A 26,434-nucleotide genomic window follows, 5' to 3' on the forward strand; every position below is an offset into this window, starting at 1 on the left:
ATTAAATATGTAAATGTTTTACTGGTGTGTAAGAAGGGAAATATCAAAATCATTTGGTCACATGTGAGTGTGTATGTTGACGTGTATCTGTCCTAAAATAGATTGGCAACCTGTTAAGGGTGCTACCCCTCGCCCATGTGAGCTGTGAAACAACTCAGCCCCTTATGACTCATTAACATTTTGGAAGGTATCGAGGAAGTTAATTCAATTATTGAGCTCACACTCACCGGCCAGTGGTCGTATTAGTTACTGTTGCCTTTCTTTCTTTTAGAACCAGTCTGTGCACCACAATCAACATGTTGAGATGGTGCAGGTGCATCTGAACATCTGAGCATCATTTCCAACAACCAAATGTCCTTTGAGCATCATGTGGATGCTACAGTACGTGCCACAAAGCACAAATCTTCCAGGTTTTATTTATTGACGAGGCCTTTCTGAAAATATTTTTATTGAATCCGCCCTCGCCCCTTTTGTCTTCTTTGCTTTTGTGCAATCTCAGGGACTGCAGCCGCCCTCTGTTTACAGAGTTTAAAGTGGTGCAGTCTGGCTACAGATTCAACCTGCCCAGATGCCCAGATGCAGGAAAAATACACTGAAAGAATAGAGAAGAAAAAGAAATTTCTGCAGTGACAACAGAGACGGGCTCAGTGTGTAGCAGTCAGATAGTGTCATTCAAAAACAGAAGATGGAAAGAAATGTCACACTCTGTAAACGGCACAACAATAAAACTGTAAAACAAAGAATGATTTCAAGCTTATTATTGTTGTTAGATTGTTTGGTTTGGGGATTTTGAGTGCAGGTATTGTTGACATGGGTCCAGACCAAACTCTACCACTAGGGGGACTTTAGACTGACTTCTCTGTACAGCAGAACTCATAATCATGCAAAAACATTCAGGTGTATTAATAAAAAGTGTGCAATTGTGTCCAACTGCAATTGCAACTGCTAATGCTTAATATACTATATTACATAATGGCAAATACAAAATATAAGAAGAAAATAGGCAATACAAAGAAGATCATGATAATAAAAAGTTTTATTTTAAAGATAAGATACTGAAGTAATGTACAACATTTACACACTTATAATAGAAAGTAGTGAGAAGTGAGTGCAGCGGCACAGATGCATCACATACAGAGGCTCCACCCATACCATACTATTACTCTGGTACCCCAAGGGAAAGTACCGGCTATTCCTACTTGAAACACAATCAAATAAGTACATGTGTTGCCTGCCTACCTGCTTGGTATGTGCAACCGGTTATATATATATGTCTATGGATGTAAACAGCACCATTTACTGCCAAAATGGCATAACTTTTGCTGCATGATTGTCTGATTGACTGTCTTGGGCCGCCTCTGGTGAAACATTGCACTGACCTTTTAATGTAAGGTCAGATGACAGTAAATGAAATAATGGTCACACTCAAAGACACATTGTGTTATATCACATTTTTACGAGGGACTTGTCTAATGTCTGCGCCAGGCAGTTCAAACCGCACTGACCACACACACACACACACACACACACACACACACACACTTGTATAACAGTTTAGATAACAGTCGCCGCTGCTGAGCCGCCACGAGCCAATCATTTGCATCGTTTCATTCACCGGCAGCTGCGTCGGAGTGATTTGATCCCGCCCCTCTCATGCTGCCGGTGGCCGTGGGTTTCCACGTGAAAGTAGTGACACCCTTATGTAAAAAAAAAAAGAGAGACAGTCGGCGCCGACTGGCTCCAAGCGCCGTGACGCATTGACTGACAGCTCTTCGAGCCAATGGACGCAGAGCTGGGGAGGCGCTTAGGGATAGTGTTGGAAATGAGGTCAGTGTCTGCCGGAGAGTAAGAGGACAGATTCCCCGGTGTAAGGGAACTTAAGTGGGAGAGAGCGGAATCAAAACACGAACCTCGAAACGACAGCGGCTTCAGTGACGGTCACCTCCACAACCAACGCTTCATTAACTCCACAGTTTCCAGAGGCGCCGCTTTTACGTCAGGTTGGTAGAGTTTTACTCGTTATTTACTCTAGTTTAGGCTGTTTTATATAACACTAGCTGTACAACGAAGACGGAGACGTCAACCCAGTGAACGAGCTCTGCTTTCTCTGAGTTTTTCTTTTTATAATGCTGCGTGGACGTGAAGCGCGAAAGCTGCATAACTGTGTCAGTGCAGCGAGAGAGTGGGTGAGCGGGTCAATCCTGGTCACTGGACTACAGTCAGCGGACTGCAGCTGCAGCCCTGCCCACAGGACGTGACAGCAGCGCTACCCCACTTATATTTACACAGTTACATGTGATCATATAATATGAAAATATAATATATAATACTATATCACGATGCTGCTGAGCTGAGTTGTAGACAACCAGAGTCTAAAACTCACATGTTCAGCCTTACATAAAGAATGCATTACTGCAGCAGCACAAGTTCACATGCTGCCTGTCACACTGTTCACTGCTTTTTTTTTTTACATTCAATATACATGTATAAATTTAACTATCCTAAATTAACACGACAACATATACATCTCTCTCAGAATTGATTATGTCATAAAAACGACAACAAGATATCTGAACAGATAAAAAGTTGCAGATATTTCTCTGTTCTATGTTTTGTGTGTTTTATATAGATTTTATATAATCTAATACAGAGTTACATCTAAGTGTTCTGCAGTGTAGATTGGGGAGGCAGAGCCAAGTGTCTTCCAATAAAAGTTAATTCAGGTTAAGCAATTTGTGCATCAGTTGTTATCAATAAGCAAATATTATAACATTGCCAAGTAATTAATAAACATACGAGGAATTTGCTTTGGTACTTTCTTGCATGAGAAACCACAATACAACATAGAGACAACACATTATATAAAGGAAACTTAAATATATTTGGCTACAGAATGGAACATTGTGTTATGTACCAATCTGTGTTGATGATTATTTCTTGTGATGATGCGCATGCATTTTTTCTGCAGTTGTGTTTAACAGCCATGCCACAAATGTGGGTATGCCTACATCATTTCCTTGAATGACTGGAAAAAGGGTCGCATGGTGGCGTAGTGGCTAGCACTGTTGCCTCACAGCAAAATGGTCACCGGTCAGAATCTCGGTTGGACCGAGGGCCTTTCTGTGTGATGTTTGTTCTCCGCGTTTGCAAGTGGGTTCTCTCCAGGCACTCCCACTGTCCCAAAAATGTTAATTTAATTGGAGATTATTTGCTGGATGTTCGTTTCCTATGTTTGCGCTGTAATGGACCCCCAAACTATCCAGGGTTTAGCCCACTTTTCGCCCCATGTAAACTGAGATTGGCTCTAGCTCCCCCTTGTGGTACTTCAAAGTAAATCACTGTATGTTGGTTAGCCAGTCTCTAAAATGTTCCCTATTCATGATTATCCTAAATAACTGAAATTCAGCATGTGGAACTGATTTTGAATTTCTCTTGATTTCACACCCCTAGCATAGACTGAAGGGAGTTTGTCTTTATTGATGCAAATAGTCACTACCTCATAGGGACATTTGTAAAATCATTAACTGTCCACTGAAAACTCTTGTATTGTGGAAAACTTGTAGGTTATTAAATATTTGACAACATATTATGTTGCAGCAAGTTCACAAAGAATGGCAGCAGTGAAAACAAATATCATTTTCATGAGGAAATACTGTTGATTGGTCATTCATAAATATTGCATATATATTTAATCACCTCAGCGGATCCTATACTAAAAAATACTTGCGTTTGTTTTAAGTTTGGATGATAAGCTTTTATTGGAGGTTTTCCTTGTACATTTATGCATATACTTGATAAACTGATGAACTGATTCATTAAAAATCATGGCACATTGTGCATGATTACTGGCCACTGGCTCTGGATCCAAATGATTCTCCTGTGTGGCATTTAAATATGATTTTACCCGTAGTCCTAGTCATAAAAAAATGTTCAGCTGTTAGCATTAGTAACACTGAACTTCATGACATGGAGCATATTGGCTGCACATCTGGGATGGCAAGAGACATTCAGCTTCACCTTACTGACGTGTGTACAACATGCTTATCTCGCTGCAGCAGTCGCTCTGGGTACAAATGTCCCCACCCACCATTTTGGCATGCGATATGGTGGCTGCAAATGCCTTTTCCTACTCCGCTTCGGTCAGAGGTTATCTGTGTTTGAATTGGAGTTCTGAGAGCAGATCATGTTGCAGAGCAGTCCGACGTTTGGTATGTCACACGGGATAGCGCCAGATCAGTTTGTGTGTGAAATATATGTTTTCTTTTCAGTCCATAGCTGAAGTGGGTGGAAGGAAGAGTACATTGAGTACATTACAGCTGTTTGTTATGTCAGTGCATATAGATGTAGGTCAATGAGGGAGGAACAAGCTGTAGATCAGCCTCTGTCATTTCCTCACAAGAGATAACTCACAGGCACTTGTTACCTCAAGGGTTGCATATCAGTCCAAACTATGTGACTGTACTGATAAGAATCCAGAGAGGACAAACTGCAAACTGAGTATACAGTGAGCAAGTATTTCATAATCTGTTCAGTGCAGATACCCTGTGTCCCAACTCTTTTTTCCACTTCCTTCCCTGCAGCAGCTTAATAGGATGAATTGAATTAATTCAGTGTCATTGTCAGGTGACACCCCGCCCTGACTATGCTGTTTCCATAAACACAGAAACGACATATGTATGTTTGTTATGTCATCACATGTTTTCAGTAAATATTTGAGTCACACTGTGCCATCCACAGCTCCAATGTCTTGTCTTTTCTTTTTTGATTTTATAAATTTGAAAAGAAACTGGCATAACGAAATAATGCTCTGACATAAAAATCTTCAGGGTAACAAACAAATTTCAGTGTTTTTTCACCCATGACAAGACTGAAATTTAGAGTTATAGGTCTAGATATTCAGTCTAGATATTCAGTCTTTTACTTAATGTCTTTTATAAATCAAATAACTGTCGCAACCCTACAACAAAATAGAAAGATGGAATGCAGTTTGCTCATTGTGTCGTTTGAAATTGTGATTTTTATTTGAAAATGTTGAGTCACAATCTCCCAGGTTGGCAGTGCATTATACTAAATGTAGCGACATAGGACTTTCTATGCTGTTTTTTTATTTACGTTACTCAGCAAGACATTGCCAAACTCACTGCTCTACAAAGCTCACTCACAGTGGGGCCACTATGTTATGCCACTACATATATGTTCCATTGAACATGCGATGACCCAGTTTTCACAGCTGTAGGAACAACCATGTGTGACAGGTCAGTGATAAGCAGCCGGGACAATGAACTCACTCCTGGCTTCCATCTGGCAGTGGTCCTTCAGATAGGTTGATCATTAATAGACATTTTACTGCAGTCATTGGTTTAGCACAGTAACAGTCAGACAGGATCAAGTTCTCACTGGAAATCTATATCAAATGATTTCTAGGATGTGAAATGTTCATAGCATTACTTGTATGTAGTCTGATGTTGCACTTTTGTGTTTGCCGTGCAGCAAGTAGTGCATTTTGCAGGTGTTCTAATTTAAAAAAAAAACAAAAAAAAAACTGTGTCAATGTGAGAGTCATGGCAGGTAAAAAAAAAATAAAAAAAACTACGTCACAAATGCTTAAGTGGTTGTGTGGGCTTTAGTCTAAAGACTTGACTAAATAAACACTTGCACATCACCATGGAGCTTAGGTAAACTGTATTGTTCAGCTGTGTGTCTACAGAAGAGAGGGAAAAAAGACTTTCCATGACGCAGAGAATGGCATGTCAGCAGTTAGTCAAGTTATGCCAGGGAAAAAGCCAGCCCAGAAACTATACTCAGATGCTATGTGGCTTTCATATGACTTTATGTTGCCCAGCTCCAGGAATAGTGTCTGTATCAGTAATTCAGACCAATGTGTTTGACTTGAATTAAGTGGAAATTTGACTGGAATTCACCGTAGTGCATTTACTGCAAAGGTGTCAAGAGTAAAAATACACACCACAGAACAATGGTATAATCACTATAATTCTGTGGCATTATGGACTGAAGCAGAACATTCCTCCAATTGCTTCCATGCATTTCTTTTCAACATTATATGTTCAAAGTTTTTCCATCTGATAATGGTTAGTTTCCAGTTTAAACACCTCGCTGTTAATGCTAATGTTAATGTTCGTATAAACAACGACACTCGTATTCCGTAGGCTGCTGGATCACCTGGCCACAGAAAACAGGTCTAACTCCCAGGTGTCGCCCCATGGTGGAGTACACATAAATGGTGTCAAGGTGTTTTATGATCCTTTTCAAAAGGTTGGAAAAGGTTGTCAGACGGGACATGTCTGCTGATCCTAAAGGCCCAAGTCTCCACCAGCAAACCTTTTTTTACTGTACATCAGAGAAGCAACCGCAGGGGTTTGCAGAGGTCAGAACTTTGTGCGCGTTTTTTGCAAATGATTACTAAATGAATATGTGGTTCTGTCTTCCACAAAACCATTAATTTAATTTCCTGTTTGTACGGCATCAAAGTATGCTCCCCGGAGGCATTGCAATTATTCACATAGCTGATTAGTTCATTCACAACAGTCGATATTCTAACGCAATAAAATGGATGCTTTGCATTTGTTGGAAATGTATTAACCTGGTTGTGTTGCTATGTAGTGATTAATGAATTAATTACATTGTATGCTCTCCCCTTTCTTAACAGATCAATCCACTGTCTTCTGCATTCCCTCTTGCAACAGCCTTGTGGGGGATGGGGTAATTGTGTTTTTGATCATCAACTTAACTCACCTGGAACAAGCCCAGGACGTGACATTTCCTCATGTCAGACGACTCAGATTCAAAGCCCTACCACTTCCAGATTCTGGAGGACCAGGATGGATCCGCAGGGTGCAGAGTGTCCACCTCAAGCAGCTCCATGACAAGGGGGGCCTCTGGGTGCAGCTCCATGGCCCAGCTGCACCGGATAGGAGGTTACAGCCAAGGTGGTGCTGAACTTGGCCTCCCCTCAGAGGGCAGTGACAGCAGCGGCCAGGAGCCGCCCGCCACGATGCACAACCATCGCAAAAGCACCCACTCCCATTTGCTCCCCGAGGAGGACGTGGAGATGAAGAGCAGCGGGTCCAGTGGGAGTGGGACCGAATCACACGGCAATGAAAGTCACGGCAACGGAAGTCACGGTAACGGGAGCAACGGCCATGAGTCAGTGGGCAGCTCCAATGGCACCAGCAAAGACTCCGCCCTGCTGGAGTCCTCAGAAAGCAACAAGAGGTGAGTGGGGTTTGAGGAAGGGTGGAAACTTATCTTGTGAATAATCTTTACATATTATCAAACACTGATGTCTCTGAACTCAATTGGATTGGGAAAAAAAACCAAAAAACAATCACGTCACGCTACAGCTATCAGCGTCGGCTGTGTTCGTCAGAGTTGACTAATGTCTGAGTGTGGGCCAAGGCTTCAGTGATGGCCATCACAAACCCTTGGCCAGGAAATGCAATTGAAACATTAGTGACTCCACTTCGCTCATATTCGTTTTGTTAGACCATAATAAATGTTTGACCACAAACCAAAAATGAAAAGCTTTTAAATGATGGTGATTTCAATTACCCTCTCCCTCCTAGTTGGGCACAACCCGTGACATCAATATAAACCCGCCATTATGAAATGCTGTTCATGGATAAAGGTCATTTTACATCCAGATAATGTGTTTTTTGTCTTGTACTAATAAGTTGTGGCCATTTTCTTTGCCGATTTAAGTAGCATCAGCTGCTGTTACTACTATTTCACTCACTACACTGTTTGAAAAGGTTTCCTGCGTAGATGGTAAAAAAAAAAAAATTGTACCTCATGCTGAGAAAAATTAACAAAGAAGAAGAAAACATTACCTCACCAGTGCTTGTATTACTGACACTTTTGACTTCTTCTTTACACACATTGTACTTCTTTTCTTCAAATGAAATTTGCTTATTACACTTTTTTAATTATCTTTGTAATCTGATTACCTTATCCATGTCTGCCCAACCATATTGTTTCTCAAACTGCAGACTCAGAACAAACACACACTTTGGACTCGGGCAAATTAAAAAAATGTCCTTTTTCAAATATTTGATGACAATGAATGTGCAGTTGAACATTTAACAGGCCGATACTGTGTATACATAATGAAAAGACACTGGTTGCAGTGTTGGTTCTAGTATCTCACAGATGTCCATTTTATATCTGGGGTGTCTTTTTATGGTCCTAGTATTTGTGCCGCATGATATTTTAGCCTTGGCGTGTACTCTACAGCACAAGCTGTACCACACTAGACTTGGATTATGCTTTATTAAGTGTCTACTTGTCAGTGGCAACATGTTAACTACTGTCAGCATGTGGCAACTCTCTGTAACATTCACAGCATACTGCACAGCACAACTATAGAGAGGAGAAGGAGTTTTATTTTATTTTCTAGTCATGCAAAATATGCTTTTATGTCAGTCGGTGTCCCTAGACAGTGGTCAGATTGTCTTGACCAAAAAAAGAGAGGAAAGAAATCACTTCTTCTCCCAGTAGGAGGGCTGGATTGATGTCAACTTGGAGGCAAGAGTTTGACTTTTTGCTCAATACCAAATGGGTTGAGTCCCAGTCTCTAGCTACTTGTTATTGCCATGGCAATGCAGTGTTTGTCTCTGTTTAGTGCTGGGCGGAGCGAGCAGAGATTTATACTTGGATGTCCTTTTTCCTCTCACTCCCAGCCCGTCCTCTCTTAGCTCACTCTTTTTTTTTTTAACCATTCCTCGCTCTCTTTAACCACTCCCTCTTCCTGTCTGCTCTACATCAGCGCGTACACTCTCCAGCTCCCACTCCCTCCTCTGCTGACGTCACAACTTTAAGTACTTCTTTGTGTGCTGCTCTTCTCTCTCTTCAGTTGAAACTCTCCCTCTAGTTGCCCCTTTTTTATGTTAACATGATTTTTCTGATATAGAGGTAATTGCAAAAAATTTTTGTGGTGACTAAAGCTGCAGCTAATGTAACTTTATAAATTATGGATCATTTACAAAGCTGAAGTACCAAGTGAAAAACAGAAGGACATAAAACTCCTGGTTACCCCTCCACATGACTGTGCCACCTTAGGTGAAGTTGATATTTATATGAGTATATTGATATTTACTCACTACTTTACATTACATATTACTATTTTTATACTGCTTGATGACAGAAACACCTTATCCGTGAAGCACAGTGCCAATTAGATGCAGTTCCATTATCGCAGTTCAAGCAGTCGTTTGCGATATGCAATATTTATATTGCGCATGTATATGCGACAACACTATATTTGCCACATATCGTTTTCTATGAGAATTAAACGATTTTTATTTTAAAGTGATTATATATTATATATTTATTGTATTATAGACTTGTACTCACATTGTTATGAGTAGTATATTCAATTTCTAACAAGAAATTATTTCTGTACACTTTGAGTTTGCAACTTTAAATTATTCAAGGTTATTTGAATTTGTATTTATTTAAAGGCATGTTACTCATTTATCATATAAAATGGAGACAGCTTTTCGCCCACCTCTGCCTTATTCATATGCAGTCATTTAACTGTGTTATTCATGTCCCTGCAGTGTAACGGGATATCCTAACGTACAGCTGATGTGCTCAGAGGTCAGGTGTTCATGTGGGCCAGCCGTGGAAAGTTTCTAATTAGCCAAGACCACCTGGCATGTGGAGTAGATAAACTAAAAGAGGAACTGCTTTCTTCAGTAGCACATTTGAACCACTCTGCAAAAGGATCCTGCTGAGGCGTAATACATGTTCAGTCTGTCAAGTCTAAAACCAGCTTCTGGAAGCTACATTTGGTACTTAGAGAGGCTATTTATAAAGGTTTTTTCTATTCTTAGCCAGGTAAGCAGGTTAATAAAAGTGGGGTAGTATCTCAGACAGCTGTTAATAGCCTTAGATTAAGCTTGTTGTCTAACATACAGTGGTCATCATAAGTACAGTCCTTGGTTAAGTGGACTAGAGTCCAGCACAAATACTTGACTTAAGCTTTATTTGTGTGTCTACTGTATATATCTGTATTTGTCAGCTATCTTATATACACAATATGAAAAAGAATATCCCAAAATGTTTTGGGATTTTGCCGATAATGATAATTGGCGATATTTTGCAATCCTCAAAAAGGTTTGTAAAAGCATCGAAGACCTGTTGTAACATCTTGCTCTTGTTAATAGTATATTAGATGTAAATGATAATATTGACAAAAAACTACTTGTTCAAGAAAAACAGGTCTTATTTATTAACTTAAACTAATTGCACAACAAGGAACAAAAACTATCATGAGAGCATTTTAAACTGACACTTAAGTAAACCCCCTAATGTAAACAATACTCGATATTTGAACTACAAGGCATTAACATGAGAAGGTGGATACACATTTAACTGCTGCCAAAGTTTGTGAGTGAGTTTTCTTGTCGGTACCTTAGCTGGCCGGTCGTGTCTTTTCATATTCTTCATATTCTGTGCGGTGGTTAATTCACAGATGGTGAAACAAATTCGTTGTCGAGCCGTCTTTGACGATAACCGCTTTCCAACATAGACTGACGCCAGTGTTTTTGAAGTCAAAACACCTCCATGCGAATGAGCATGATCCACGTTTAGCTATTAAATCTAACGTCGATTCCGAGGCTGGTAGAGTTTGTGTTTTATCTCAAACTCTATCTAAAGCGCTGTTTGTTCACTCGTGTTTAACTGCAGTCATACGTGCAGCTACGCTAGCTTGGTTTGTTGTGAAGCGTGGACACGGCATGTGTTCTCAATGCGCATGCGCCGCAGTCACGTGCAGTGAATGTGCGTCCTTTAAAAAAAAAAGAAGGCGTGTTTTGATTGGTTCTTGTAAAATGATTTCAACGTACTCCATATTGTGATATCACACATCGTTAAAACAACAATTAAGATTCTATCGTAGACATATATATTGCACACCTCTAGGAGCAATCGATGATGAAAATAGCCCAACAGGCACCAGTCTGAGAGTGACGCTTGTACTGTGGACTTGCAATTCATTTATTGAACTGGAAGTTCATTTTTAATAGCATGTGTAATACTGTATTGTAGTACTCTGCACTCCTTTGAGGTGGAAAAGGTACTTAAGATTTTCAGGAAGGTGAGAGTGACCTCAAATTTGAAGTGTTTCTTTTAATGGCCCACATTTTAAATGAGAAGTGAAACTTCATGCCTGGCCTGCTGTTCCCCACTCATGTCCACAAAGGCAGAAGCCCATTGATCTTTTTTCAGGTTATCTTAACAACACCCCACATTGTAAGGCTGTTTTTTTCAACAGCAGGAGAAGGAGATGCATTCATTAACTGTCAGAAATGTATTGTACAGTACTTGCAGGGTCAAAAGCCTCCTACCCAACCACCCCTTTTTTATTATTATTATCATTAGTATTGTTATTAATAGTGATAGTAGTAATAATAATAATAATAATGCATTAATTTGTAAATTTGTTTTGCAAATGTTGAGTTGTTCATGTCTTCCCCCACAGCTCCAACTCCCACAGTCCTTCTCCTCCTGGCAGTTCTAATGCCTTCAGTCTACTAAGCTCAGAGCAGGACAATCCGTCAACCAGCGGCTGCAGGTAAGAGCAGTGACTGTTTCACCCAACTTGTAGGCTTTAAGTCTAATTTTTGACTCGTATATTGTACATTTTGATTCTGACATTCTACTCGTGCCGTTTCCCAACCTGCAGTAGTCAGGAGTCGGCTAAAGCCAAGACACAGAAGGAGGTGATTAAGACCCTGAAAGAGCTGAAGCTTCATCTGCCTGCTGAGAAGAGACACAAAAACAAGTCGTCGACACTGAACACCCTGAAGTATGCGCTGCGCTGTGTCAAACAAGTGGAAGGTAGAGGGCTTTCAGCATCACACTTCTCTCTGTCTGTCTGTCTGTCTGTGTGTTGCTACTGAATTTCACACTTAGGGACCTAATGCGTTTGTCATTACTAAGCAACACGACCTGGGAGCTGTTGAGATGACCAGCCTCTCTGAATTAATAAACACATTAAACTCAGCAAAAAATAATGAAAACAAAGACAATTATTGACATTGCATATTCCTCAATGGGGATATGGAAAACATGTATGTGTGCATTATCTCACTTACCAACTGATTCAGGAGCTATGATGATGATGATGAGGTGAAGTGTTCGTTAACAAAGTCTATGTCACACTTGTTTGTTGCTCCGTAACAAATAATGTGTTTGTGCGTGTGAACTGACCTAAGTGTTTCTGTAATCTGTAATCTATAATCTGTATTTGCACTAGTATGATTTAGTTTACACGAATATGTCCGCAGCTAATGGTGAAGCAAACGCAGCAGCAAACAGGAGGGAACATTTCTGTCTGCACTTCTGTGAGCAATGGTGCACTAACAGAAATGAGCTACGGACGTTCAACACAATAGATGGTTGTGAAGGATATTATTTGTTTTTAGTAGTAGATTAATCGGTTGGTGACGAGCGATTGTGTCTGTTTTGCAGCCAATGAGGAGTATTACCAGCTTCTGATGATTAATGACAGTCAACCGTCGGGCGTGGATGTGTCTTCTTATACAATCGAGGAAATAGACAGCATTACCTCTGAATACACCCTCAAAAACAACGTGAGTAACTGAATAATAATTCAAAATGCGATGATGTATAAGATGTCATATATCAATGAGAAGACTAGGTGCGCTTCTGCTTTAAAATACTAGTTTTGCCAGATTTGTTTGATTTGTTACTTTCTTTTTGTCTACAGGACATATTTGCAGTAGTGGTGTCGCTCATCACAGGAAGGATCGTCTACATTTCTGATCAGGCTGCTTCCATCCTCAACTGCAAAAGAGATGTGTTCAAAAACTCAAAGTTTGTGGAGTTCCTTACACCGCAAGACGTCAGCGTATTCTACAGCTTTACGACACCTTACCGGCTGCCCTCCTGGAGCATGTCCACTGGTGCAGGTACAAAAAGCATAAAATATGATAAGTCAAGTCGAAGTTTTTAATATGGCTATGTCTTGTTACTTCATTTGCAACAGACAGACAGTATAAAGAAGAAGCAAACTGAGACAGACTAAAGTTTAGGGATAGTTCCATAAAAAATGGACAGGAAGTATGAAACAGGCTGCTGTCAACAAAGTTAAGTTGACCCGATCTCATTCATAAAAGATGAGCACGTACTCCTCATTCAGCGAAGCTGAAAAAAGACGGAGCTCTCTCTGGTGCGAGAGCCACAATTGGAAACTCTCCAGTCTGAATGCACTAATTATGTCTTTATTTCCTGTCAGAATAGCTTATCAGTCTTGGGCCTGTAGCTGCAGATGGTCATGATTTTTGAGATGATTTTCAGAGCAGCGCTCCTTATCTTCTCTCCAGTTTAACTCATTTTGTCTGGACTTGGTCCATGGCCTCATAACTTGTTGAAACATGTCTCGTCTAAATCATGTCTTAACATGATTCATCTGTTGTGATTTATCCCCCCCATGTCCCTTTTTGATGGAATTGCCTGCAAGCATTCATCATAGGGTTGTATAGTGTTACCTATGAATTAATGAATTACAATTTTTTTTTTCCTTTTCCAGAGTCTTCTCCGCCTGACTGTAATCAAGAGAAATCCTTCTTTTGTCGTATCAGGTGAGTGGCACACTGTGCAGCCATCTGCCGCTCGTACCCGTTTGTAGTTTTCATTCATATTAAGATTCCACTCTAGATGCTTTTCAATGAGGTTGTGACATCATAAGCGATGCATGCTTTTTTCCCCAAGAGGCAAGTGACGCACACATATGCACGCACGTAGCATTTTTGCTTCACTTTAATGGTTGACACTTAAGCAGCAGACAGGAACCACACACATCACTGTACGTGTTGGCAGTTCAGTTGATTTCTTTATCTTTATATTACAAATTAATCTCAGTCAACCTGAGATTTTTGACGCACACTTTTAATAATGAACACTTCCTCTTCCTTATCAAGCTTCCTTATCACACAGTGCCCCCATGTGTTCAGAATCTTGTATTCCAAAATCCATAAACCTCAGTTGAGCATCAGGAAGCTTGAATAAAACGGACCATTTAATAATGAAGCTCTCTTTCTATATAAATCACAGTGGTGGCAAGGAGTGTGAGGGCGATATGCAGTACTATCCGTTCCGCATGACCCCCTATCTGATGAAGGTACAGGACCCGGTACATGCTGAGGACCAGTTTTGCTGCCTTCTCCTGGCTGAGAGAGTTCACTCTGGTTACGACGGTAAGTACCTGGAAGGAAAGTTATAATTTAGACAAAGATCTCGATAGAGTGTCAAGGAAAACGATCCAATTTTTCGCCCTTACAGCTCCCAGAATCCCAACAGACAAGCGGATCTTCACCACCACACACACTCCGAGTTGTGTGTTCCAGGATGTGGACGAGCGGTAAGCCTTGGCACAAGTTTCGACACGTTGGGTATTTTTCTCTGAGATCACAGAGTCAAAACATACACCGTTAACTAACAAGCTGAGATCATCATGTGTTTTGTTTACATCAGGGCCGTTCCTCTTCTTGGCTACCTCCCCCAGGACTTGATTGGCACATCCTTCCTACTCCACTTGCATCCCAGTGACCGACCGATCATGCTGGCCATTCATAGAAAGAGTGAGTTCACACAATTAGAAAAGATGAATGAACATATTTCCTATGTCCACACAGTATTCTAACTATGTTTTCATGGCTTTGGTTGCAGTTCATCAGTGTGCAGGGCAGCCTTTTGACCACTCATCCGTCCGGTTCTGTGCACGGAATGGAGAGTACATCATTCTAGACACCAGCTGGTCTAGTTTTGTCAATCCCTGGAGTCGCAAAGTCTCGTTTGTCATTGGGCGACACAAAGTCCGCATGTGAGTATTTTAATCTTGTAATGTCTGAGTTAAAAATAATTTTAAAAAAAATACAAAAATCTGTTTGATGTAGATGCATCTTAATCAAGTGGTGTTTGTCCTTATTTTCTAACAGGGGCCCTGTGAACGAAGATGTCTTCTCGGCCCCAGTCTCCTCTATCAGCGAGATGAATTCCATGGATTCTGACATCCAGGAGGTTACCGAGCAGATCCACCGCCTCCTGCTACAGGTGAGAGAAGCTTCTAGAAGTTAGCAGCAATGACATAGCTGAGGTATCACAGGAATAAAACAACATCATGACAGTGTGTATGTAAGAGCAACCTCAAGACCTAAACACCTTAAAAGTTCAAACTGAAATGGTAGAGTGACACTTTTATCTATTTTAGACAGCTCTACACCTTTGCTGCCTTGTGACTCTCCATTTCTTCCCTGTCTTAATCCCGGATTAGCCAGTTCATAACAGCACATCCAGTGGCTACGGTAGTCTGAACAGCAATGACCACCTTCTAGGAATGTCCTCCTCTAGTGAGAGTGTGAGTAAGACTAAGATGATTTGGGAGGAAGAGGAGGAACTGAGCAGCAAGGCTAGACCCGTGAGTAAACCATAACATTCTTAGTACAGTGTGTTCCAGCCCTGGTGGTCACACTTGGGGAGGATTTTACAATAAAAAAAATCTATACAGTTACATATATTGTCTACAGAATCTAATACACACTGTCTTGTGTCTCTATATCACAGCGAACCTTTCAGGAAATCTGCAAGGGTATTCACCTTCAGAAGTGCCAGGAGCAACAGGCAACCAAAGCATACCACAAGAAAAGCATTGGCAGTAAGTAGCCTTAGAGACCGTGAGAATGCTGATGTGTCTTTTTGTGACTCTGAGAATGTCTTGTATGAGCAAACCTTATGCTGCACTGGTCCAATGACTGCTCGCCTCTCTCGCCAATAGAATCTGCACATAAGAGCACAACAGCCGTGAGACCCAAAGACTCGGCAGCACCTCCCAACTGGAGGGAGACCTGGTCAAATGTGGAGGAGAGTAAGGAGTCTTTCCAAGAGGAGCTGGCCCTCAATGACCAGACCGTGTGCTCTTACCAACAGATCAGCTGTTTAGACAGCGTCATCAGGTACAAAGTGGATACAACTTTCAGGAGCAGTAGCCATGATCCTGGATTATCCAGTAAAGAATATAGTTGAATACACAGTATATCCAGCCTTGTATACTTAAACGTTAAAGGTTGTTCATCCTGGAACATATAATAAGTAGGGTACAATGCAAGTAATGGATACTAATGGAAATGCAATGTAATAACAAGGCACAACTGTGCATGACAAAGAGGTATATACAGTACATAGAAATGTGAGATGACATAATTCAGCTTACATCTACACATTGATTCACATGCTAGAGCAATCGATGCATTTTATTAATATATGATTAGTAGGGTGTACAATATTTCACTCCATGTTCTGTGATGTTTCTAATAGTTCTAGATGGTGAAATTGTCAAAACTTATACTGTATATTGTCATTGATTCCTGTAGATATTTGGAGAGCTGTAATGTTCCCATCACCATGAAGAGAAAGTGCCATTCTTCTTCTCTCACCATGTCCTCCAACTCGGATGAAGACAAACAGAAAGGACATAAAGGTGTGGCTTCGTACTTTTTATTTATTTTTTAATTATACAAGACACTTATTGTCACCTCATCATACAAAAGCCCTTTAAAGTTCTTGACACTTTAAACATCTCTCTTCTCTCTCAGCCTTTACAATGCCAGACCATTATCAGTATGTTTTTTCTCTGTTCTCTTTGGCAGAACCAGCCTTGTTGAAGGATCAGTCTGGTGTTTCCGCTTTGGATGATCAAGACAAAAAGTCCAGTAATACGGCCACAGCGGTAGTGGGTACTTCGCTGCCCCTACCTGTACCTAACAAACCAGAAAGCGTGGTGTCCATAACCAGCCAGTGTAGCTATAGCAGCACCATAGTGCATGTTGGGGACAAGAAACCTCAACCAGAGTCAGGTACAGTGCATCTTACATGATGTCATTTATTATCAGAGTGAACATATTGTTCAACTGTTATCTATTGTGAATTCAAAAAAACAGCCAGCGTGACGATTAGCAGTTCTACCTGTATTTTTTTATTGTAACTGTTTTGAAATGTCACTCATTTTGGTTTATTGTATCTGGTGCTTGATTATTTTATTTTATTTTATTTTATTTTATTTTATTTTATTTTATTTTATTTTATTTTATTTTATTTTATTTTATTTTATTTTATTTTATTTTTATCTCTTTATCTAATGTTACATTTTGGCAGTCTGAAAATTTCTACCTGTGACAAGTACTCCTCAGAAGAAAAATTCATGAAAAAGTCCAAGGTTTTCTTTCACAGCACTTTAAATGCAACTTAATGACTGTGCGTGTCTGTGGAAATCTACTGTATATCTCAAACATGGAAAATACTGGGTCCATATCTTAGTATTAATTGGATACATCGACCCATTATGAAAATGACATAGTCTCCTGATTTAAAAAAAGTGAAGCCGAGGAAATAGGACAGCAGATAGCAGTGTGATTGACAGCTGGTATATTTCCAACAGGTGCCTGGTAAACACGGCGCCGGCCAAAACTCAAATCTCGAGGCTTCAAAACGGGAGTTTATTTTTGCACCCGAAAGACTACGTCCATTTTAACATACAGTCACTGATTGAATAACATGATGCAACAAGCTTCATGCATCAGCAAAGTACTTGCCATTAGTGAGGTGACAATCAGGGCGGATTGTTCAGTGGTGTGCTTTCTTCTATTTTTCAATGCATTGCTTTTAGAGTATGTCTAAGTTGTTTTCTCCGCTGTCATCCATGCAGAGATCATAGAGGATGTACCAGGGACAGGGGAGATGGCAGAACCCTGCCAGAGCATTGGGCTTCCTCCTTGTGCTGTTTCACCTCCCAGTCAGGGGAGGGAGTCTTACAAGAAACTGGGGTTGACCAAGCAGGTTTTGGCCGCCCATACGCAGAAGGAGGAACAGGCCTTTTTGCATCGCGTCAAAGAACTCCGTAAACTCACGTCACTGAAAGACGACTGCTCTGAGTACCTGGAGCGCCAGAGACAACATGTCCCCAGCGATGGTACCACTGAACCCCCACACCCACACCTACATTATATAAAACTCTGGACATTGCTAAAACAAAGTTGGCAAGAGGAACAGCCCACATGGTGCCCAGCAGTTCCTTTATTCTGTTTGAATGAGGGTTTGTTTCTTGCCTTTTTCAACTTTGTTGTAGCAATGTTGCTTTGGTCTCACAAATGTCTTTGATGGAAAATTATCCACATTGGTATATTTGTCTTCAAATTCCTCTCGTCTTTGTGTTAACACATCTCCTCTGCAGACCCTCGTTTAACGTCTCCTCTTTTGAGAAGATTAGTGAGGCTTTTTAGGTTTGGTAATGTTGACCATTTGTGAGCCATAGCTGCAGTTTGCTGGCAACCCAAATTAAAAGTGTGACAATATTGGCTGCATTATTGTTATGTGATGGTAATATTTCAATTCAATATTAATCTGTAATGACATGCTTTGGTCATTTTTATGACTTGATATTACATCTCTTACATATAGAGCCCCTTTAAACAAGTTTAAATGAATTCAAATGTGCCTCATATTCTCTTATTCTTTGACCCTGTAGCTCTTCCCGCCGCTCGCTCCCACAAGCAGCATGGACCGGGCGCACACACGCGGCGAGGCACACGGAATAAGAAGACCAAGTCGAAGCGAGCAAAGCAGATTGAGTCCTCGGACAGCACGGAATCTCAGCACAGGCAACAGCACCTGCGGCCGCCGTTTTTGAACCATGGTCTAAACCCTACCTCATGGTCTCGCTCTGACACCTCACAGTCTACCTTTCCCATGGCTTACCATCCCATGATGCCAGGTTACCCCCTTCAGGGTTTCCCGAGTGCCGATTGCATGCCCCCTCGCACGGATGCCACCCTTGGAGGTTTTGGGGGAAACCAGGCTGCTCAAGCCCCTCCCTGCCCTCCACCCATCCAACCTGCTCCCTTTAGTGCACCTATTGTCACCCCTGTTGTGGCTCTAATGCTGCCAAACTACATATGGCCTCCAGCACAACAGCCAGTGTACCACGCAGAGACTGGAGGTTTCCCCGTCCAAGCACAACCTTTTGGTCCAGTTGTCTTTCCGGGACAGAACACTGTCACTGCTCCAACTGCCTTTTGCCCTCAGAATCAGTTCCTCGCCCATAACCAGCTTGCCCCTCAAGCAGGTTACATGACCCCAATGTACCACTTCCCTCCATCATCGGAAACACCAAAGGGATTCATGGAGGGCCAGTCTCGCCCCTCAACGCCCCAGTCTGGAGTAGGTGGAGGTCAGGCATCCCCGCCTTTGTTCCACTCTGGCTGCAGCTCACCACTCAACCTGCTGGAGCTGGAGCTCTCTGTGGACAACGCGGTGCTGCCCTCTGGAGGACAAGGGAATAATGCGGCTGAACGGGAGAAGGGAGCAAGCGCTAAACAGACCAAGGTGAGGAAGTTTAGGCAGGTAAACAAGGAAATAACTTCTTCTGTCCCACTCCTTCCCTATGTCTTCCAACATTTATGAGTAATATTCTTCACCTGTAACCTCCTCAAACTGCCAGAATAAATGTCAAAGCCTCGCTGAACTTTATATTTGGGGTTCGTGTGACCCCAGTCGGTGGCCTGTGGCATGATCCCAGGCTTTTGGCATCTAATGCCATAGTCTCAGTTATTCCTCCATATCATATCACAGATAAAGCGCAGTTTTTTGCTGTTGTATTGCTATGCCATGTGTAAAGTCCAGTCAATCTAGACTCCTCTGATGAAATGTGGCCAAGGGTGTTAACACATGATGTTATTATCCCTTTAGCCACCTCTCAGTCTACTTGGTCCACCTGGACCATTGCATTGCACAAGCCTGCCCCGTGTCTGTGAGCGTTTGTCTTGGGATAAAGTGTGCTCTAGGCTGAGGGCTCAAAGCAATGAGGTAGGCACCTCATCAGAAAACCTCTTCATTTCTCCAATCCTACTCCCCCCAAATCCATATGTCAATTATATCTGTAACAGTTTTCCCTTTTTTGTGACTTTATGATTTAGAATCTGCACTTTTGCCATGAACTCAAAAAAGGAATAATGCATTAGGGTGTCATTGATTTTGACGCCTAAGACTGAGAAAGTCAAATGAAGCAAAGTGGTGTACCGAACTGTTTGGAAATTGTTAAACCGAGTTAAATGCAAATGATACGTCATAGTGCATCATAGTCTGACTTCATGTGCACATATACAGTACATCCACTCTTTGATTTTGCATGCAGGGCCTCTCAGACCTCAACTATACCAGAATCATTAGGAGTGAAAACCTTTTATTGCATCACTGGAGACATGTTGTTGTTTTCTTAATATTGTGCTGAAATGTGACCAGGAACACTTTTTTTTTTGTTCTATTTACAAATGTAAGTATTTGCCCTCCTTTAAATGGTGGAAAAGAATCGGGATCACTAAGGGGGTTTTAACTAAGATCAACCTTAAAAGTCCAGTGTGTCAAAAAAATGAATGGTGAGACTCTGCTCATCCCTCCGTTTCCCGAGCATGTCAGAGAACTACGGTGGCCTTTGCATACCAGAAGAAAAAAAAAGCCAATCTTCTCCATGTACGTAGTAAACCTCACAAGATGACAACCTCCATAGAGCAAGGCCTTGCCTGAAGTACAGGCTAAGGCTAGGAAAACCAAATAGATTATACTCTTATACAAACATACTAATGGGGTAATAAATTCAGGTTCTGCAAGTAACAGCCCTCCTTAATGTTACACACTGGTCCTTTAATGGCCTGATATGTTTCTGGTGATTGGATTGGACAATTTTCCATCCTCATTGCAGAAATATTCTCCTGTCAGAGCCCTAAATGTAGAGGTGAGATGCGACACAACACGACACCTACCAGGATATTACGGAGGCACCAGACGGAGGGAGCACTGCAGTCCTGTGAAGCCAAACTCCTCTGTAACGCTGTTGTTTGTCATGCTTGTGTGTTGGCAGGCAAGCTCGCGGGGCGACGGGACCAACAGTGACGTCAACTCCTCATCCAGCGATATGTTGGACATTATTCTCCAAGAGGACTCTTGTTCGGGCACAGGCTCGGCCACCTCGGGGTCCATGGGCTCGGGTTCCAATGGGTGTGGGTCTTCAGCCAGCGGGACTTCTAAGAGCCAAACATCAGGCAGCAGAGCATCGGCTAGTGGGACCTCTGGCAGTGGAACAGGTCTGAACCTATGTTTCAACATGATTGGCATAAGATTAGGCCACCCCACACACACACACACACATCAGTACAAATATTCCACTTTCAAGTCTGCTTTATTATAATTCTAATATTCAGTCTGTTTTAGCATAATTACATCATCAAGCCTGGCAAATTTGAAGTTTTTGTCCTTTTTAAAAGTCTCGTTTTTTCTCTGTTCTCAGGAAGCAACAACAGTAGCCAATACTTTGGCAGTGTGGACTCCTCACAGAACAGCCAGAAGGTCAAAGGTCACTTGAGCAGCAGCGAAGGAAGGCCCGTGGAGATGGAGCAGAGCGAAAACCTCATCAAGTATGTACTGCAGGACCCGCAGTGGCTGCTCATGGCCAACACTGATGACAAGGTCATGATGACCTATCAGCTCCCCTCGCGGTGAGTAGGAGAGGAGTGTAGCCAATGAGGAGTAGCATAGTGGCCCCTTTAGACACGACTGTAGGATAGGTTATCAACCTTCTGTTTGTTGTGGAAGGGTAAGTGTTCCTATGAAATACACTGGTTTCTATTTGTAGACTATGGAGGATGTGTGCTCAGCCAGGAGGCAGAAATAAGCTCGGTGCCGTGATCTGATCTGTACATAAGTAATACAATTATGATGTGCATAGACATAGGCATCAAGCGTTTAGTCAGAATAAACCCTTTCGACGTGCACAGAGTTGTCCGAAGCTTCACTTCCGCTGATTTCATTTCTCTCCTCTCTCGCTTCTGTGACTGTCATTACACGTTAGTTTACTGTAGTGAACCTACAAGCTCAGCAGTTCTTATTCTGCTCCTTTGTTTGATAAAGTGTGAGAGAGGACAGGAGGACGTTTACGTCAATACAAACTCATTTAATTTACAGCCCTACAATCTGGAGCATCTCATTAAAAACTGTGTCGGCTCCAGACCAGATTTTTGCTCTAACAAAAATATTTTTATAACTAACCTTTACAACAACACACGTAAGACAAACAAATCCAAATTTCCTGGGAGAAGGAACAGGAAATAAATCTCAACAGATTGACTGACATGAGGCTGAGACTAAAATGAGATAATTGCACACGGGTAAAATACATCAGAGTGTGATAGACATTCACCACAGAGGGAAACCAGACAGTGACAGGAAGTAACTCGAGAAGTGACACTCGAGGACGAAACTACAGAGTAGAACAGGAAACCGACGAGAAAATAGAAAAATACAACTCATCGTGCAAAAACCACAGTCTGATTAACACAGACTAAATTCCCTAAAACCGGTCTCAGGAGAATAATTTATTTAATAATGTCATACAGAAACAACTCCCGCGCCCAAATACCTTAATATAAACTGAGCTTGACACACACAAAATCAAGTTCATCTGTTTTCTTCAACACTTTCTGTTACTAACATTTTGATTCAATTATCTTTTAGAATAAAGAGTAAAATAAGAATAAAGAGGATATATAGTTCGAATAAAGAGCCTCGACGGGTATTAGAGCTGTAAATATCTGCCCTCTGACTGCCCATACATACATCTCTACAGTGTTTTCACTGGGAAACTTTGGTAGACAGTTGGTACTTGAGGTGCTGTTTGTTTTGCGTTGGGCTGTTTAAACTCAGTAATGTTGTCATTTTAAGTGAGAAATCTAAACTTCTGATTCATTAAAAAAGGCAAGGTGGACAAACAGTCAAGGGTAAACAGTTTTGCAGCTGGTTTTGTCCAATAGTTTGTATTTGCTTTTAGTTACAATACCCTGGTTTGTCCTTTGCACATGACTCCGTGTGGCTCACTAGAAATTCAGGATGTAGTTGTAGTGACAGATTTCACCACAAGGTGGCACCCTTATATCAAGTCAAACCATAGCTACTTCAGGTGTCCTCCAGCAGTCAGTTCAGGTGTTGGAGGAAGTGATCTGTTATCATTGTCATCATTGTTGTTTATCAAATACACGCATATAGGTGGTGAATTGAAGGTCATTGTGTTTGTGCTCTACAGTGACATCCAGAGAGTGCTCAGAGAAGACAGAGAGAAGCTGAAGCTGCTGCAGATGAGCCAGCCACGCTTCTCAGAGGAGCAGAAGAAGGAGTTGATGGAGGTCTACCCCTGGATCAAGAAGGGAGGTCTGCCCAAGGCCATAGACATCAAGGTACAACATCGACTTTGATTTCAGTTGAATTTAACTTCAAAATCTGTGACACTCTGTTCCGGGGGAAAACACTCAAGTTTCAAATATTTTGGCATAAGTCAAAATTATGATTTGTTTCATATCGCATATTTTTCTAAAAAAAGAGGGAGTGGTGATAATTGTGCGTAAGCCAACTTTGAAATGTGACGTATTTCCAAATGTCACAAAAACAATGTTTTTTGCTCAGGTGTGAAACAAATATCACATTGCCTACAGGTTGTGCTGAAAAACAAGGATACAAGACACTCTATTATATATGTTATATACAACATAGTAATGGAAAAAAGCAGCCTAAATGCTCTGTGTTCTAAGAGTTAATACCCGATCTTACTAACTTCACTGCCTTATCTTTACCTGTCTGTGTTTCCTAGGTGTGCTCCTGCTGTGACGGTGCCTCAGAGGCAGCAGCAGCAGCAGCAGCAGCAGCAGCCGCCGCCGCCGCCGCCGCAGCAGCAGCAGCAGGAGGAGCAGCAGCAGTGGAGGATCAGCCAGACCTGGACATCAGTGACACAGAGGCAGCAGAGAGCGGCTGCCAGCAGAGGGCCAGAGAAGAGCCATCAAACTCTGTCATCATCTCCTGGCCTGGCTCTTCACCTGTCCCCGGCTCTCAGACACGACCAACCAGACAATAAACTCTGATGAGAGACTTTTCACACAAACATTCTTATTTAATGTCACTGTCTTGCTGTAAGATGTCAGGCAACAGTGACTCCTATACTGTACAAAGTGAACATATATAGTCTATGGACTTTAAATGACATAAAAATTTTATTTTAATATTAGCAGCTCATCAGCTGCACCAGGGTGTGTTGCAGGGTTCACCGCTCTGTGTTGTTGTGTTTGTTTTTTGTGTACTACGTCTTAATGTGCAGACCAGCAAACACACACAGCAGTTGGGTCAAACAAGCACCAAGAAGGGGCGACTTTATTCACATGCCAGGATGTGGCTGTGTGGTGTACTGACGGTTGCTATCTTGAGTGGTTTTAGCATTTTATGACATTTTATGACGACAATGTCATGAGCCGACGGGGTTTGAGACGCCTCTGTGTCTGTTATGTCTGTGGTGTTGCATGTAGTGAGTCAGTGATGGTCTCTGAAGCTTTTCACCACATCCATCAGCGAAAGACGTGCTCAGATCCTAACTATCCTATAGATCTGTGGGGTCAGGTCCCACAGATGGAGATATTTTTTTGTATTTTACTTAAGTTTTATCAAGTAACTCAAATTATATATCAAATTGTCTCTTGAAAAAATGTCTGGTTTAACTAAAGTAAACAAATGAAGAGTTTGTAACAGCAGCCCTGTAACTCACACAAAGAATACAGAAATAGAATGTTATGTTTTACTCAAATTTGCCCTCGACATGATTTATATTTTTTTAATTGGGTCAGATTGTGTGTCCTCTTTTTAAAAAGTGGATGTAAAACAGTTTGGGCAACATCACTTTAGATCACTTTAGATACCTAAAGAAAAGCTCATTTCAGGAAGTTATAGCTCCTTATTTATTGAACTGTACATATATACATATACATATATATATATATATTTTATTACTGATCCAAAGTCATGATGGAGGTGGTGAAGACACTGAGACAAAAAAAAACTCCAGACAGGTGCAACACACAAGCTTTTAACAGGTCATCAAGTCACATCATTTCTGAATGAAACAACATTTGTTATTGAAATGATTCTTTTCATTCTCGTTGCACCACTGGGTGTTGCGTTTGTTTCCGCTGTAAAAAGTATACACTGTCATTGTATGTCGTTTTTTGACATACAATAACAAACTAACAGTGTGTTGGACATACATGTATATTTTTATATATAAGTTATGACAGCTTAAAAATAACTTTTTTTCAAATGTGTCGTCAACAACAGGATCCTTCTCTGGTGGGTGTTGTTACATATTAAGTGGAGAGAATTGTGATGGTTTGTTTCCCTCCCCTTAGTTTAAAAGTTTAAAAGTGAGCCACGTGTCACTTGTCAACTGTCTGATGTTGCCACCTCATAAATATGGAGACAAGCATCCTGTGAAGGTCATTCATTCCTGAGAACAAATGTGTGGTCACTTCACATGTGAAGACTTTAGGGTTATTGCGCGGGGTATAAAGACACCAGGTGACAGTGTGGAGCCTTCACTCTGAAACCACTAGCACAAAAATCTGGCCTTAAAACCGTAGCACTTTTTTTTCAGTTTGTCTTTTTTTTTATATGTTAAATTATTATTTTGTTGCAATAAACCTCTTGAAATTTGAAGCACATGCTGGAATTTTGAGAAAAGACAGTGACTGGGATATTTGTCTTTACTGACAACCAAGCACCTTTTTATTTTTGTTATTTTGTCCCCCTCCCTTTTTTAAATGGAGATTATTCTCTTGTGTTTGTCAACGTTTCCTGACAATAAAATGTTGCCTCATTGACAATGAAGCATGCGATGGTATTATTTTGACATTTGACAGGTTTCAAATGTCACACACACACACACACACACACACATAGGGACATCTCTTCTCACTTTCAGCTCTATTTGAAAAGAATACCTTGGTTTTTTTTTGTACATGAACAGATCTTATTTGAATTGTATTATCTGAAGACAATGTGTATTGTTTATCTTAGCTCATATTTAATTTCTGAATTGTTTTTTTTTTTTTTGTATTTTTGTACAGCACTTTGGTTTGTTATGTGCCACAGAAATAAACTTTACCTCAACAGACACGTTCACTTAAATCCTGTATATAGAGTAGATCATTAGGAATGGGAATCACACTCAAAAAAAGGAGCTGAGGAGACACCAACGTTACAAATAAATAAATATAAATAAGAATAAAAGTGATGGAGTAGCTAAAATGGAAAACATTCCACGATATGTAATAAATAAATAAATAAATAGTGAGATGGGAAAATAAGATCAAATGGGGGTTTCTAGAAACAAAATAACGTGTTGTAAAATGGCTGTAGAGTGAATCGTGAATAGCGTGAATAGAAGCCTCTAGAGTCTTGTACAGATCGCAGATAATGTCCAGGAAATGAATGAAAACGACTTGAGTTCGCAGTCGATCGTTTGACTGTTTTAAAAGCG

General features: G+C 41.1%; 1 protein-coding gene and 1 long non-coding RNA gene across 4 annotated transcripts; one reads left to right on the plus strand and one right to left on the minus strand.

The window, feature by feature from the left end:
• Nucleotides 1-1,018: 1,018 nt before the first annotated feature.
• Nucleotides 1,019-10,751, minus strand: LOC131455936 (uncharacterized). Its single transcript, XR_009239863.1, has 2 exons — nucleotides 10,432-10,751; nucleotides 1,019-7,215 (listed from the first exon to the last, which is right to left on the minus strand). It is a non-coding gene; the product is annotated as an uncharacterized LOC131455936 (long non-coding RNA).
• On the plus strand, nucleotides 6,785-26,022 carry per2 (period circadian clock 2). Of its 3 annotated transcripts, XM_058623798.1 has the most exons (23): nucleotides 6,785-7,233; nucleotides 11,501-11,593; nucleotides 11,705-11,859; nucleotides 12,493-12,614; nucleotides 12,752-12,953; nucleotides 13,574-13,625; nucleotides 14,098-14,240; nucleotides 14,326-14,404; nucleotides 14,518-14,624; nucleotides 14,713-14,866; nucleotides 14,982-15,096; nucleotides 15,317-15,460; nucleotides 15,607-15,697; nucleotides 15,818-15,995; nucleotides 16,413-16,519; nucleotides 16,689-16,895; nucleotides 17,744-18,007; nucleotides 18,563-19,419; nucleotides 19,783-19,899; nucleotides 20,951-21,173; nucleotides 21,377-21,584; nucleotides 23,165-23,315; nucleotides 23,726-26,022. In XM_058623798.1, exons 1-23 carry the CDS (start codon nucleotides 6,785-6,787, stop codon nucleotides 23,984-23,986), a joined length of 4,479 nt encoding a protein of 1,492 aa, XP_058479781.1. In that variant the 3' UTR covers nucleotides 23,987-26,022. The 3 variants fall into 3 exon arrangements, with proteins under 3 accessions (XP_058479781.1, XP_058479765.1, XP_058479773.1); XM_058623782.1 differs by lacking the exons at nucleotides 6,785-7,233; nucleotides 11,501-11,593 and having other exon boundaries at nucleotides 11,729-11,859; nucleotides 21,377-21,503; XM_058623790.1 differs by lacking the exons at nucleotides 6,785-7,233; nucleotides 11,501-11,593; nucleotides 19,783-19,899 and having other exon boundaries at nucleotides 11,729-11,859.
• Nucleotides 26,023-26,434: the final 412 nt, after the last annotated feature.

The sequence above is a fragment of the Solea solea genome, chromosome 1 (assembly GCF_958295425.1).
Source record: "Solea solea chromosome 1, fSolSol10.1, whole genome shotgun sequence".
NCBI lineage: Eukaryota > Metazoa > Chordata > Actinopteri > Pleuronectiformes > Soleidae > Solea > Solea solea.